The sequence below is a fragment of the Balaenoptera physalus genome (genome assembly GCF_965194825.1).
Source record: "Balaenoptera physalus genome assembly, chromosome: 15".
Lineage (NCBI taxonomy): Eukaryota > Metazoa > Chordata > Mammalia > Artiodactyla > Balaenopteridae > Balaenoptera > Balaenoptera physalus.
The window spans coordinates 17,082,169-17,098,362 of record NC_138894.1 but is presented as its reverse complement, the minus strand read 5'-3'; the positions used below and the strand labels follow the sequence as shown (position 1 = coordinate 17,098,362).

The window sequence follows — 16,194 nt, the reverse complement described above, 5'->3', positions numbered from 1 at the left end:
AGGCCAGCCAGTTAGTTGGGAGAACCACTCCTTTCTGCAAGACCAGTCCTGTACTGAGCCTGATGGTAAGTTCATTAAAGCAAATGAACACAACACAACACTCTGCCTATTGCCTGCAGAAAAGAATCCAGCCAACGATCCGAAGGACCGGGCTTGCTGCCCTCCGGCACTGCCTCTTCGGGCCTCCAAAGCTCCACCAGGGCCTCCGTGAAGAAAGGGACTTGGTCCTGACCATCGCTCAGTGTGAGTGCACGGGTGCTGCCACAAGGCAGGCGCTGCGTGAGTGGTCAGACAGAGAGCACAGTTTGCCTACCCGGTTGCTGAGACTAAGCCAAGGCTATTGCATTTACCATGTTGGGGGGAGAGCAGAGTGTCTGGAGCACCGGCCAGGTCTGTCTTGGCTGTACCGTTCGCTGGGAAGCACTCAGTCCTCCCCTGAGGGCCAATCCAACAGAGCATGGGTGTGTTTTGGGGCAGGTGGCCTGGATAGCCAAGACCCAATGCATGGCCGAGTCCTCCAGACCATCTATAAGAAGCTGACCGGCTCCAAGTTTGACTGTGCCCTCCACGGAGACCACTGGGAAGATCTGGGCTTTCAGGGTAAGAGAGAGAAATGGTTCATCTTCTCCCTGACTCCTTATTCCAGGAATAGAGTGAGAACCCAGAAAGTCCTCTTCCTGTCATGCCAGCACCATGAGACAGGATATCTGGGGCAGAGCATTTCAGGAAGAGGGTACAGCAAATGCAAAGGCCCTGAGGTGAAATGTGTGTAACTCTTTCTGAGAAATAACAAGGAATGTGGCTGAAGTGGAGAAGAATAGTTCACTTGGGGTCTTGCAGGCCAGTGTAAAATATTTACTCTAAGTGAGATAGAAAGCATGGGAGTGATAGGATTTAGAATCTAGTGTTTTCTTTTTATTCTTTTCTTTTACTATCAATGAAAATTTTATTTATATTATTTCACTTTTTTGAGTGAAACAAAATGATTTCACCTGTTTTGGGACTGTACTATTTTTTCAAAATCATATCAAGTTACATTTGTATAGAATAGGAAAATATCTTAATTTAAAAAGGAAACTTTATATACTCATAATTAATTGGTGCTCTGTTGGTACTGACAATGTGTTTAAGTCCCTTTACCTTCCTTCATCTATAATATAATTGTCCTAAATATTCCCTCTGTGTACATTGAGAATCACATCAGTGTTATGATTTTTGTTTCAACCATTAATTTAAATAACTCAAGAGGAGAAGCAAGGTCTGTTGTATTTACCCATATATTTACTGTCTCTATTGTTCTTTCTTCCATTCTGATATTCTAAGATTCCTTCTTTTATCACTTCCTTTCTGTTTCAGGAACTTCCTTTAGCCATTTTCTAAAGTACGTCTGCTGGCAATAAATTCTTTAGCTTTCCTTCATCTGAGAATGTCTTGATTTCCCCTTCACTCCTGAAGGATAATTTCTCTGAATGTAGAATTCCAGGTTGACAGGTCTCTTCTTTCAGCACTTGAAAATAAATGTGCTACTTCCTTTTGGCCTCCATGGTTTCTGATGAGAAATCTGCTGTCACTTGAATTATTTCTCCTTGTTAGATAAGAAGTTGTTTCTCTCTCCGCTTTCAAGATCTTTTTTGTTTGTTTTTTTTCTTTTGTTTGCAGGAGTTTGACTATGATATGTCTTAGTGGGGATTTCTTTGGGCTTATCTTATTAAGGGTTTGCTCAGCTTCTTGAATCTGTAGGTTTATGTGTTTGGCCAAATTTGGTAAATTTTCAGCCGTTATTACTTTGAGTACTTTTTTCAGCCCTGCTCTTTCTCCTCCCTTGTACAACTCTGATGACACAGATGCTAGATCTTCTGTTACTGTTCCACAGGTCCCAGAGGCTCTGTTCATTTTAGGGGGATCTCTGTATAGCTCAGAGGTCTCCAAGGCTCTGTTTATTTTGTTTTGTTTTTTCTCTCTATTGTTCAGATGCGCAATTTATATTGTTCCATCTTCAAGTTCACTGGTTCTTTTCTCTTTGGTCTCTATTCTGCTGTTGAGCCCATCCAGTGAGTTTTTAATTTTAGGTATTATATTTTTCAGTTCTGAAGTTTCTGTTTGGTTCTTTACATCTGATATTTCTTTACTGAGACTTTATATTTTTTCATTTTTTTCAAATGTTTGTATTTGCTTGTCAAAGGCATTTTTATGATAGCTGCTATAGTAGTTTTCTATTGTTGCTGCAGAAAATTACCACAAATTTAGTGGCTTAAATCAACACAGATTTATTATCTTCTAGTTCTGTAGTTCAGAAGTCTGACAGAGTCTCACTGGGGCAAGATCAAGGTGGCAGCAGGGCTGCATTCCTTTTTGGAGGCTCTAGGAGAAAATCTATTTCTGTGCCTTTTCCACCTTCTAGAGTCCGCCCACGTTCCTTCTCCTTCAGAGCCAGGAACACAGCATCTCTCTGAGCTGATTCTGTCCTCACATCTCTTTTTCTGACTCTGTGCTTCTACCTCCCTCTCTCACTTTTAAGGATTCTTCTAACTACATTGGGCCCAGCCAGATAATCCAGGATAATCTCCCTATCCTGATTAGCAACCTTCATTCTAACTGCAATCTTGATTCCCCCTTGCTGTGCAACAGAACATACTTGTAGGTTCTGGGGATTAGGACGTGGATATCTCTGGAGGTGCCGTTATTCTGCCTAGGACAGCTGCTATAAATTGCTTATCAGGTAATTCCAACATATGTGTGATCTCAGTGTTGCTATCTGTTGATTGTCTTTTCTCATTCAAATTGAGATTTTCCTAGTTCTTGGTGTAATGAGTGATTTTTTATCGTGTCCTAGATATTGTGGGTATTATGTAATGACAGTGTTGATCATCTTTAAATCTTCTATTTTAGCAGGCCTCCTCTGACACTGGGCAGTGGGGGAAGGGTGATGTCACCTCATTACTGCCAGGTGGGGATAGAAATCCAGGTATCCCACTTGACCTCCACTAATACCACTGGCTGGGTGGGGCAGGGGTGCCTCATTGCTGTCCCCATGTAGCCTCCACTGATGTCGCAGAGGGTGTGGTGGGCTCCTTAGCACTAGAGAAGGATAAAAGTCCCAGCTCCCCGCTTCTTTGACTGCCTTTGCAGAGATGAGGGGCACCTTGTTACAGTCAGGCAGGGGAAGTCTAGGCTCTCCACTTGGACAGTGATTAAGGTAACCAAGTCATTGAATCTCACAGAGCAGGGATTTCATTAAGCACCCTGAATTTCCTCTTGGTTTTTGTTTTAGGAACAAATCCAGCCACAGACTTGAGAGGAGCAGGCTTCCTTGCCCTCCTGCATCTCCTGTACCTGGTGATGGACTCAAAGACCTTGCTGATGGCCCAGGAGATTTTCCGCCTGTCTCGTCACCATACCCAGGTGGGGCTTTGGTGGGAAGCCAGCAGAGAGGGCTGTAGGGGCTAGGACCTGGGCACAGGGCTCTCCTTAGTAACCATGACAGCTTTGCAGGTAGATCTCCAATTGCTGAGGGCCCTCAGGACAGCTGAGGCAAACCAGGCATGGGCATCCCTGTCACCCTGACCTGGCTGGAATCTGAGCTCCACCACTCATTAGTGTGTGTCTCAAGCAAGTGCCTCAACTCTTCAGAGCCTTGGTTTTCTGATCCATAAAGAGGAAATCATGGAAGCGTCAGCTGGATAGTTGGGAAAATTAAATGAGGTAATGTACAAAAGCACTAGACACAACTGTGGTACCAGTGTCTCAGCTCACTGCCCTCCCAGTATTGGCAGGTTCTCCTGGCCCTGGAGGAGGGGGGGGTCAGCCTTTATTTGCCCAGAGAAGAAGGTTTGCCTCCAAGTGTCAGGTGACACGTGGACTTGCTGAAAGGCCAGAAGTGGCTCCTGTAGCCCTCAGGTTCTTTCCAGGCCTGCTCTCCAGGGTTGGTTTGATGGTTTTCCCCTGTAGTAAAAGGTGGTAGTCCCTCCATTTTAGAAAACACACTTGACCTGTTTCCTGCCATTCATCTGTCCCAGATTCATGGGGCCTGGAATTCATTCATGTACTAAACAGGTATTTATTTAGCATTCCCTGTGCTTATTGTTCCTGGTGCTTGGGAAACATCAGTGAGCAAAACAGACAAAGATCCTTCTAGCAGAGAGGACAAGACAGGAAGCCTAATACATAAATAAATTATAGAGTATGTTAAAGGTGGTAAGTGCTAAGTAGGCAAGGTTAGGAGAATGTGGGAGGATTACAGTTTTATGGGGTATTAGGGTAGCTGTCATGAGAGAGGGTGAGACTTAAACCAAGCCTTGAAGGAGGTGAGGATGTTAGCCAAGCTTGTATTTGGAGGAAGAGCATTCCACACAGAGGGGGCGGCTAGAACAAAGGTCCCAAAGGAGGTGTATGTGTGGCATGTGCAGGAACGGCAGGGAGGCCAGCTGGAGCAGAGGAGCAGGGAGGGCGGTAGGAAGGAGGTGATGGGGTAACAGGGAGCAGACGGTGTCGGGCCCGGTAGGCTATGATGAGGATGTTTGCTTTTACTCTGAGTCAGATGAGGGTTTTGAACAGCCTGGAGTGACACGATCCAACTTACCTTCTTAAATGGATCCTACCAGCCGTTGGGTTGAGGGTAGTCTCTGGTGCGGGCTTTTGTAATCAAGTTAGAGATGATGGTGATCTGGACCAGGGTATTTTCAGAGGAGGCGTTGTGAAGTGATCAGATTCTGGATATAGAATCTTGAGTGTATGGGCTGTAGAGAATAGAACCAGCATATTTTTCGGATGGTTTGGGTACAGGTGTAAGAAAAAGAGGCATTAATGGTGATTTTTAGCCTGAGCAGCTGGAAAGACAGAGTGACCACCAACTGAAATGGAAAAGAAAGAGCGAGGCTGGGGGTGGTTCCATCTGCCACATAAATTTTAGACTGAGGTTATGCATTTGTTTGTTTGTTTGTTTCATAAATTTATTTATTTATTTATTTTTGGCTGCGTTGGGTCTTGGTTGCTGTGCGCGGGCTTCCTCTAGTAGCAGCGAGCGAGGGCTACTCTTCCTTGCGGTGCGCGGGCTTCTCACTGCAGTGGCTTCTCTTGTTGCGGAGCACGGGCTCTAGGCACACGGGCTTCAGTAGTTGTGACACGCGGGCTCAGTAGTTGTGGCTTGCGGGCTCTAGAGCGCAGGCTCAGTAGCTGTGGTGCACGGGCTTAGTTGCTCCGCGGCATGTGAGATCTTCCCGGACCAGGACTCGAACCCGTGTCCCCTGCAGGCGGATTCTTAACCACCGTGCCACCATGGAAGCCCCAGGTTATGCATTTTTGACAACTACAGAAGTGACGTACCTCATGTCAGGAGTACCCATGTCAACATGTCTTATTCCTGGTGAAGTTAACCTTGGGCACATGGTTAAGGCGGTATCAGCCAGGTTTCTACGGTGTAAAGTTACTGTGTTTCCCTTTGTACTTAATCACTGTCTTGGAGGAAGATACTTGGAAGCTATACAAATATCCTGTTTTTCCTCAAACTTGGTTCTAATAGTGATTTTGTTTCCCTCATTCCTCCTACATTTATTAATTTTTAAATTTATTAATTGGAATTCTTCTGTAAGAATGAATTGTCTTTGCTATTTATTGATTCAGGTACTTTTTATATCCGCATGGACTCAAATATTTATTTTATTCTATGGGATATAACCCAACACTTTTATTATTTATTTTGTTGCTAAAATTGTTCCCATGTCGACCATTTTAAGAGCTCTTTCAGGTGGTACCTGTGCCCTTTCAGCATGCCCTGTCCTTTTTTGAGCACTTTTCTACTTTCTGGATCCTAAAGATGCTCTAGGCTCTTGTATTTTCCCTGAATGATTCCCAGCCCTGAGATCAACCACTTCTCCAAAGAGCTCTTGTTCTTTAGTTGGAGACTGATATTTGGAAACCAAGATCTGAGTGCTGGTTGTTCTCACTGGTATTAAGATCTCACTGCTTCTAGGCTCTCTCAGTGGCCAGAGCTTGGAAAATATACATGTGTCACTGGTTCCCTCCTGACTCTGAAAGGAACGGTCTCCAGTGGTGAGCAGACCTGCCCAGGCCCCAGCAGCAGTTCACAGAGAACGGGAAGGGGGTGTGATGCTGCCTGAGGGAGAGGAGCTGAGAATGAGCGGCTGAAGGTCAGACCTGCAGCATTTTCTTCAGATCATTGTGTCTTAGAGCTGGAGTCAGGCCAGCCTGCACTGCAAAAACAGACTGTTCCAGTAACTGTGTTGTTGGTCATATTAGTTAATTCTCAGAACCTCAGCTTCTTCCTTTGTAACATGAAAAAATAATCCCAACTCCGTACACTTATTCCGAGTTGGAGAAAAACTGTGTAAAGTGCTAAGCACATTAGTCATTCAAGGAGTGTTAGTTATCAAAGTAACTTTTGATTGCTGTGAGCAAAAATACATTTTATATACATCTTACGGATAATACATGCATACGTAAATACATCTTGTGTTTTCAAAATCATATCTGCGCTTGCGCCTGCACACACACACACAACACATACATCCACACGTGTACACACAGCCATTGTAAGGTAAGATAGATCCATTTTGAATCTAGAACTTCTTGACTACAAAACAAATAGTCACACAGTTCCTGCCACCTGGGCAGTTTTTCATTTCGTTCACTGCATATCTGTGTTATCTTTGAGGAAAAGTACCCATTAAATCTGACGGTTTCACGTACGCCCATCTCTTCCAGGAGACACTGGAGGAGGCAAGAGGGGACTTTGTGAGGATCTGGTCTTGAGGTATATCAGGACCCATGAGTTGAGAATGTGGGCGTATTCTGTGCTCTTCACGATGCGGGGAGGTAATGTCTGGGTCAAGTTTGAGAACCGGACCAGTTAGCTTTTGAAACAATGCGGTCTCTTGTAGCAACGCTGCTTTGTTATAGGAGGCCCAGAGGTTGAGGCATATCTTAGCAGTCACTGGGCCAGCCCCTTGTTGTACAGACAGTGAAGACCCAGAGAGCAGAAATGGCTTGCCCAAGGTCCCCCAGCTAATGAGTATTTCCTAGAAATCATCTCTGACCTCAGTGCTTCCCTTCTTGTGGTTTTTGAAGGCTCTCTTGTAAGACCTTCCTGCAGAAATATGGAAGCCAGGGTAGAGGGTTAGTGCCAATTCAGCATCCCTCATTCGTTTTCAAGGACAGGCTTGACTGAGGTGAAGGGGTAGGTCATTGGATATCTGAGGGAGGAACGTCCCAGGCAGAGGGAAGAGCAAGATGAGAGAGGATGCCCTGGGTACTTGATCTGGGTACGGACCAGCCTGACCACTTTGACCAACCTGTTCCTCATCCCTTCACCTGCTGGCGTTTGTGGAATTCATTGTGGATTTATATTTACTCCACAACATGCACGTCAGACAATAAGAAGGAATAGCAGCTTAAAATAATAAAATAAGAGGGCTGGTGTAGGTGTCAGGAAACTAGATCCTAGTTCCATCTGCAGTATCATTACTTAGCTGTGATTTGAGGCAAGTCACCTAGCCTCTCTGGGCCTCACTTTGCTGTTTTATGAAATAAGAGATATGGCCTAAATGATTCTAAGGTCCCTTCTGGCTTTATGATTCCTTGAACTCTTAAGTAACTCCAAGGTTTAAAGGAAAACTTCACCTCAAGCCCTTATGAATCTTGAAAATGCAGTTTTCCATGAGGCATGTAGGAGACCAGAGTAACAGCTGGGGGACTCAGACCTGCTAGCAACCAGTCCTGTCTCTTTCCTAAGGAGAGAGCTGAGGTCTCAGGTACCTGTGGTACATCCTACTAAAGGGGAATTGGCCAGAAACTACAGATGCTGGGGGAACCCAGGACTCCATGGAAGTGCATGGTCCACGCTGTCCTGAGGAGGAGGAGTGCTACAGTTCAGACGCCGAGATGCAGGCCCCATCTGGCTGATTGCTGGCAGGCAGGGAAGCCCCTCACAACAGTAGTTACTCACAGACAACAATTTGTATAGCTTTCCTTGCAATTTCCGTCTGTTATTTCATTCCATCAACATGACAAGCCTGCGAAAAGGTAGGGCAGAGATGATCCTCGTAAATCTTCATTTCCCGGCAAAGGAACGTGAAGATATTACAGACCAATATCACTGATGAATATAGACGAAAAGATCCTCAACAAAATACTAGCAAACAGAATCCAACAACACATTAAAAGGATCATACACCATGATCAAGTGGGATTTATCCCAGGGATGCAAGGATTCTTCAGTATACGCAAATCAATCAATGTGATACACCATATTAACAAATTGAAGAAGAAAAACCATATGATCATCTCAATAGATGCAGAAAAAGCTTTTGACAAAATTCAACACCCATTTATGATAAAAGCTCTCCAGAAAGTGGGCATACAGGGAACCTACCTCAACATAATAAAGGCCATATACGACAAACCCACAGCAAACATCATTCTCAATGGTGAAAAACTGAAAGCATTTCCTCTAAGATCAGGAACAAGACAAGGATGTCCACTCTCGCCACTATTATTGAACATAGTTTTGGAAGTCCTAGCCACGGCAATCAGAGAAGAAAAAGAAATAAAAGGAATACAGATCGGAAAAGAAGAAGTAAAACTGTCACTGTTTGCAGATGACATGATACTATAAGTAGAGAATCCTAAAGATGCCACCAGAAAACTACTAGAGCTAATCAATGAATTTGGTAAAGTTGCAGGATGCAAAATTAATGCACAGAAATCTCTTGCATTCCTATACACTAATGATGAAAAATCTGAAAGAGAAATTAAGAAAACACTCCCATTTACCATTGCAACGAAAAGAATAAAATAACCTAGGAATAAACCTACCTAGGGAGACAAAAGACCTGTATGCAAAAAACTATAAGACACTGATGAAAGAAATTAAAGATGATACCAACAGATGGAGAGATATACCATGTTCTTGGATTGGAAGAATCAATATTGTGAAAATGACTATACTACCCAAAGCAATCTACAGATTCAATGCAATCCCTATCAAATTACCAATGGCATTTTTTACAGAGCTAGAACAAAAAATCTTAAAATTTATATGGAGACACAAAAGACCCCAAATAGCCAAAGCAGTCTTGAGGGAAAAAGACGGAGCTGGAGGAATCAGACTCCCTGACTTCAGACTATACTACAAAGCTACAGTAATCAAGACAATATGGTACTGGCACAAAAACAGAAATACAGATCAATGGAACAGGATAGAAAGCCCAGAGATAAACCCACACACCTATGGTCAACTAATCTATGACAAAGGAGGCAAGGATATACAATGGAGAAAAGACAATCTCTTCAGTAAGTGGTGCTGGGAAAACTGGACAGCTCCATGTAAAAGAATGAAATTAGAACACACCCTAACACCATACACAAAAATAAACTCAAAATGGATTAGAGACCTAAATGTAAGACTGGACACTATAAAACTCTTAGAGGAAGACATAGGAAGAACACTCTCTGACATAAATCACAGCAAGATCTTTTTTGATCCACCTCCTAGAATAATGGAAATAAAAACAAAAGTAAACAAATGGGACCTAATGAAACTTAACAGCTTTTGCCAAGCAAAGGAAACTACAGACAAGATGAAAAGACAACCTTCAGAATGGGAGAAAATATTTGCAAACGAATCAACGGACAAAGGATTAATCTCCAGAATATATAAAGAGCTCATGCAGCTCAGTATTAAAAAAACAACCCAATCCAAAAATGGGCAGAAGACCTAAATAGACATTTCTCCAAAGAAGACATACAGATGGCCAAGAGGCACATGAAAAGCTGCTCAATATCACCAATTATTAGAGAAATGCAAATCAAAACTACAATGAGGTATCACCTCACACCAGTTAGAATGGGCGTCATCAGAAAATCTACAAACAACAAATGCTGGAGAGGGTGTGGAGAAAAAGGAACCCTCTTGCACTGTTGGTGGGAATGTAAACTGATACAGCCACTATGGAGAACAGTATGGAGGTTCCTTAAAAAACTAAAAATAGAATTACCATATGACCCAGCAATCTCACTCCTGGGCATATATGAAACTGGGCAGCTAGTAAGTGGTGAAGCTGGGGCGAGGACCGCCATCACCTGACAGCTCGCCCAGCAGTGGGCTCCTTACAGCGGGGTTCTCAGCCAGCAGCCTGCCTCAGAGTCACCTGGGGGGATGCAGATGCCCAGGCCCCTCCTTTCCCCAGAACTACTGAATTGGAACCTCCAGGAATGGGGCCATGTCGGCAGCAGCCGCAAAAGACAATCTGGTTTTCTTGCTTCAGTTTTCAAAGGTGTTCAATCCCAACTGTGAGGCGTGAAGAGAAATGAAATTTTAAATGGAAGCTCAGAAGTGTCCACGTCTGATTTCCTCTGCTGTCTTTTTAGTCAGTTCCCTAAACACAGCCTCAGTGTGGTATTTTAGCTCAAAGCCACACTTTTCAGGTCCAAGGGAACTGCTAAAGGAAAGGAGATATTTCTATCTGAATTCCAGTTTTTCACTGCTTTTTAGTAAGGAGGCTTTTATAAAAATATTCCTGAGAATGAATGAACACTAAGTTCAGATCCTCTGTTAATTATGTTGCTACCATGTTCTTGTCCCCATATTTATTTTTAGACTGAAAGAAATCAAGGGAAGGGATGATATTATACAAATATTATGATAATTAAATAGGCAATACCCGAAGGTAGAGATGCATTGCTGCTGACCTCAGCTACCCACTGAGGCGCAGATGATAATTATGAACGTTTGTTAGCACCTCCTCAGGCCAGTGCTGCACTTAGCATTTTGCACATGTGATCTGAATTACTCCTTAGAGCAGCTCTGTGAGGTAGGTTGTGGGATAATAGAAAATGTAGACTGTGGATAATAAAAGCTACCCTGGGGAGTTTTTGTAAGGATTAGCGAACTGACTCCACTCAGCATGGCCCTTGTGTCGGGGTCCCCAGGACCACTGGGAGGACTCCCAGGATTTGGTGTATAGTTGTACTCTCAGCTGTGATTTACTGCAGCAAAAGCAAAATCAGCAAAGGGAAGAAGTGCATGGACAACATCCATAGGAAACCAGGTGCGGGCTTCCGGGAGTCCTCTCCCAGTAGAGTCACACAGGACGCACTTAATTCCTCCAGCATCGAATTGCGTAACGCGTGGAATGTTGCCAACCAGGGGGCTCGTCAGAGATTCAGTATCCGAGGTTTTTACTGGGGGCTGGTCACGCAGGCACCATCTGTCTAGCACGTACCAAAATTCCAGAATCAGAGCGAAGGCAGGTGTTCAGCATAAACCGTACGGTTTGCACAGTTTGGGTACAGTAGTCAGCCTGAGGGAATGGTGGGAACCCTCTCAAAATCCAAGTTCCCAGATGCCAGCCTTATATAAGCAGGCCTTTCTAAGGATGGCAATCTCAGGCCTGCTGTGTTCACTCTTTTTTTTTTTTAACATCTTTATTGGAGTATAATTGCTTTACAATGGTGTGTTAGTTTCTGCTTTATAACAAAGTGAATCAGCTATACATATACATATATCCCCATATCTCCTCCCTCTTGCGTCTCCCTCCCACCCTCCCTATCCCACCCCTCTAGGTGGTTTTGAGAGACGGGAGAGCCGAGTCTCACAGAGTTTGGGTGGCCTTCCTAAGGATACACAGCTGGCAGGTGGCCAGGCCAAGATCTGGAATCCAGGTGTCATGGAAGGCGCTGAGAAAAATCCTTGTGGAGCCAGAAGACCTTCTACAGTTCAGTGCTGGCCACTAGAACTTTTTGCAATGAAGGAAATATTCTCTATCTGCACTGTCCAATGTAGCAGCTCCTAAGCAAGAGTGGCTATTGAGCACTTGAAATACGGCTAGTATGACTAAGGAGTTGAATTTATAATTTTACTTAATTTTCAATTAATTAAAATTTAAATAGCTACACGTGGCTAGTTGCTATAGTACTGGACAGCACAGTTCTACATCACAATGTAACGGATTTTTCTTCTCAAGGGAAGCAGATGGGATAAATAGACTTTGGCTCTTGTTCTGAGCTAAGGAACGCACTGGTCTATGTGTCCCTCTCAGCCGATGTCCTTGTGTGGGTTCAACAGCGGAAACTAACATGCAGTATTTGCAAATCCCCTGGGGAAAGCCTCTTTTCATTTGCTTGGGTTTTTGTTGTTAAAGAATAGGAAGGAACTGGCCCCTCCAAAAAGAAAGCATTCAGGTGGACGCTATAGGGAATTTGGAGGCCCTTCCTGGTAAAGCAGCCCTGCTGGACCCAGTCTGCCCCGCTTGGGAGTGGGACCTGCACAGCCCGTTCTCAGGCCTCTGTGTTACTAAGAGATGGGGTGCGCCCTAAGTCAAGGCTGACTTTTTACCTACTTGTACCTTCTCTGTCTGCTTTTGGGTGAAAAGCTTATGAGCAAATAACCAGAAGCCCAGAGAAGGGGAGAAGAAATTTTAAGAACCTATAGAATTGGTTAGATAACTGAGCCTCACTCCTCTTGTGTCCATCCAACCCCAGGGGGTGATGTGGTCCACAGGCAGCGCACGGGGCAGGCCTGGTGAAGGCCAGGGAGAGCTGATGGATCGGATGTTGAAGAGGCTGGAGCACTAGCACAGGGGTTTGTGCACCAGCTTCCGAGTGAATCGACCTCAGTAGGAATCTTGGTTCCAACACCTTAAGAAGGTTATTTAAGGTCACTGACCCTCAGTTTCCTCCTCTGTAAAATGGGAAGATTATTGTGAAAATTAAATGTAAGCATCAGTAATACCAGCTGCTTGCCTCTGGCTGTGATTGTTGTCTCCCGCAGGCCAGGTTGGGTTGTGGGTGACGGGAAGCACAGAAGGTGAGAGCCTGGATTGCCACTGACCCGGTACCCCCTCCATTCCAGCAATTCCCCTTCTGTTTGATGTCCGTGAACATCACCCGCATCACCATCCAGGCCTTAAGGGAGGAATGTCTCTCCAGGTGAGTCCCCACGCTGCTCACCCTGCCCTCCCCGGCCAGCAGAGCCTGGGTCCCTCCCACCCCCCAACCCCCCTGCCTCATCCTCCCAGCTCGCTTCCTCACCTGCTGGTTCCGGGGTACCTGGACAGATCCCCGTGCACCAGCCTCGCAGCCCATCTCTCCTCCCCAACCCTGACCTCAGATGTGAGGGCTGCTTGGGGAAGGGCTCCCCTTGGGGGCGGGGCGGGAGGGCCCCCAGGTGTCAGCCTCTGTCCACTGCTGAGCAGGTGACCTCCCTCGTCCCGCAGGGAGTGTAACCGGCAGCAGAAGGTGATCCCGGTGGTGAACAGCTTCTACGCCGCCGCTTTCCTCCGCCTCGCGCACGTCTGGAGGACGCAGCACAAGACCATCTCTGACGCGGGCTTCGTCCTCAGAGGTGTGCTCGCTCGCTCTTCTGGGGAGGCCTAGGTCCCCGGGTTCAGGGACCCCAGGGTGGCTGCTAGACTGGTTTTGGGTGCCCTCCTTTCCCCCCAGCCCCCATTCACGGCTTCTCAAGTTCCAGCTTCGCCAGGCCTCCAATCCCACCCTCGGGAGCCTGCCGCTCTCCTTCCTCTGCCGCCACTCTCCTCCCTTTCTGGCCCTGTACATCGGGTGACTATATTTTCTGAATCAAAAGCTGGGCCCAACAATTGGACTGGCTGTTCGAAGTTGAGACCGTCCTGGACGGGGTAGAGCGTGTGGTCCCTGTGGCCGAATCTGGTTCCTAGGTCTCCCTCTCTGGTGAGCTCTCCATCTTAGACGACTCCTTCACCCTCCTCTCCAGAGCCTCTGGGTTGTGCATTCCACAGCCCCCACAAGCCTCCTGCTCCCCCATCCTCTCTGTTCCAGACTTGGAGGTGTTGGCCAAGAAGAGCCCCAGACGGCTGCTCAAGACCTTGGAGATCTACTTGGCTGGAGTGTCAAAGGGACAGGCCTCCCTGTTGGGGGCGCGGAAGTGTGCTGGGCCACAAGCCCCTCCCTCCAAGGATCTCACTTTCACAGGAGTGTGTGACCTGCCACCACACTCCTCTGAAGGCACATGGCTGATCTGACCAACCCCAGTGAGCGCCGCCGGATCAAAAGCCTTGAAGGGGCTTTGTACCCTGGCACCGTTCTGCCCCTTGCGGCCCTAGCAGAAGGGATGTAGGAAGCCTGTTGGGGGAGCCAAGGACCCTCACCTGCATGAGACATGAGGGGCTGTTAAATTTGATCCACTCCCCGCAGACCTTCCTACAGAGCAAGGAAAACGTTGCCATAATCTTAGTTGGGCTACAGCTTCCAGAGTTGGGTCCTAGGTAATTTCAGTGACAGATCATGAGGTGGGAGACCCCACCTGGATGTTCCACACAGCCCTACATCAAAGATATTCCCAAGGAGAGGTGCCGGAATTCTGACTCCCTGGCAGCGGGGCTTTCAGGCCTCAGGGGTCCACGGGACAGGGACCAGACATGGGCTGAGTAGTTAGAATGTGAAGGGAGATGGCAGCGGTGGCAGCAGCTGACAGGGGGCAGCATGAACCAGAGAGTGGACATGGGCCTGCCTTCCTCGCCGTCCCCTGGGGTCTCTGGCCTTGCACTTATCCCGCCCTCACCTCTCCCCATCCCTCCTCCCCACTGCTTGTGACACAGAGCCAGGCGCTGGGCTAGGTGTCTGCTGCCACCCATCCTAACCGCCCACCAGCTGGGCTACCCCTGTGGAGGCTGTGCAGGTCCCATCAGGGATGGTTCTCTGGCCTGGGCGAGGGAAGGAGGAAATTCACGTACCAGCAGTTTTTAAATAAAAGAATTCTTCTGGGTTAAGAGTCTCAAGTGTTCTCCTTCCAGACAAGCTCTGTGCCTTCCTGCGGCCCTGTTACCCCAGGGTCCCCTTTAGAGCCAGGCACTCGGCCGGGAGACGTCCTGGTTGTCTCTGGTGCTGGCCATGGGCCCAGGAGAGGTCGCTGTGCCCTGGTCACACTCCCGCCAAGTTCATATACACTGTCCAGCCTCACCCTGCTGCACTTACAGACCGGGAGACTCTGCACGCTGTAACCAGTGGGCAAGGCGGCCCTGGCTCTTGTTAAAGTTGCCTGGTGTTTGTCCTATATTTGCTTCTGGGGGAGCCGGCTGTTGTCGCTCCACTCGCAAAAGGGCCTCCAGGGCTTTGGCGCTGGGGAGCGGGGGGCAGGTGAGAGCCCCACTAGGCTGCTCTCCCGTCCTCTGACCTCCCTCAAGTAGAGTCATGGAAGACAACTGTCTAGCCCCGCAGGCCTCTCCAAGGCTGCCCCATGCAGGGGGAGGCCCATCACAGAGGTGGAGACGACAGATGGCCACCCAAGTATGGAAGGGACTCCTGTCAGCAGGACGCCTCAAGGGCGGGGCTGGTAATGGACCCTGCTGTTTGCCTTGTGTCGTCTCTGACCTGAACTAATCCTCTGCCCACCTCCTTCGTCCTGACGGGGTGCTTAGCTGACCAGCAGAGATGGCAGCAAGATTACTGGGCCTGGTGGGGTTAGAACACAGCCCAGCCTCCACTTCGGAATGTCAAGTTCAATGGTTCCTTTCCTGCAGATTTCTTTCCCTCGCTCAGACCTTGAGGCCAGCAGACCTCGACCGTGAGTGCTCAGCCCACAGCACAGCAAGGACCAGCACTCGGGGGCCTCTAGCTGGAGGGGAGGCCAATGGCCTCTGCAGAAGCCTGTCCCACATCACTCTTGGTGGGATGCTCTCCATACAACTTCGGACCTGGGAACATTTGCAGTAACAGTCCAGGGATTAAGTTGCAGTTCTGTTGATGGATTGGTTGGGAGGGACGTCTAAATCCTCTGAAAGTAGATGCAAAAATCTTAATCTGTGCATTTTTCTTGGGAAAGGCCTTCCAAGGCCTTTCATGAGAGACTTAAAATGCTTCACAGCCCTAAAAAGGTCAGAACCATGGATTTGGTAAAACCCTTACTCTTTCCCCTTTTAAAAGTCATCCCTGGCACACACTGTTTGCAGAGGCTGTCCAGTGGACTCCCGGGATATCTCTGTGTGGAGAAGAGAGCAGGGGGACACACAGGGAGCTGATTTTTCTGTGCTTCTCAGCACAAAAATCACTGAGATGAACTTGATCAGAATTTCTGTTTGAGAGGGAAGATCCAGCGTGTCAGAGCTCAGAAGCCACAGAGCCCTGAGGGCCCAGGGTGAGGGTGGGTCAGGACAGCTGCAACCCTGCCAGGCCTCGTGGACTCCAGTCCTTCTGGTCTGGGCTTAA

The 16,194-nt window shown here is 47.2% G+C and overlaps 1 protein-coding gene across 9 annotated transcripts in view; it reads left to right on the top strand.

Annotated features, from left to right (window-relative positions):
- Positions 1–14,759, top strand: part of ELMOD3 (ELMO domain containing 3) — a 28,086-nt gene extending 13,327 nt beyond the window's left edge. For all 9 annotated transcript variants that reach the window (XM_082425920.1, XM_082425919.1, XM_082425921.1 and 6 more), the window contains 6 exons: positions 120–243; positions 478–600; positions 3,272–3,402; positions 12,866–12,942; positions 13,230–13,357; positions 13,810–14,759. In XM_082425920.1, the coding sequence (XP_082282046.1) occupies positions 120–243; positions 478–600; positions 3,272–3,402; positions 12,866–12,942; positions 13,230–13,357; positions 13,810–14,012 (786 nt within the window). In that variant the 3' untranslated portion in view covers positions 14,013–14,759. The remainder of the gene's footprint in view (positions 1–119; positions 244–477; positions 601–3,271; positions 3,403–12,865; positions 12,943–13,229; positions 13,358–13,809) is intronic.
- Positions 14,760–16,194: the final 1,435 nt, after the last annotated feature.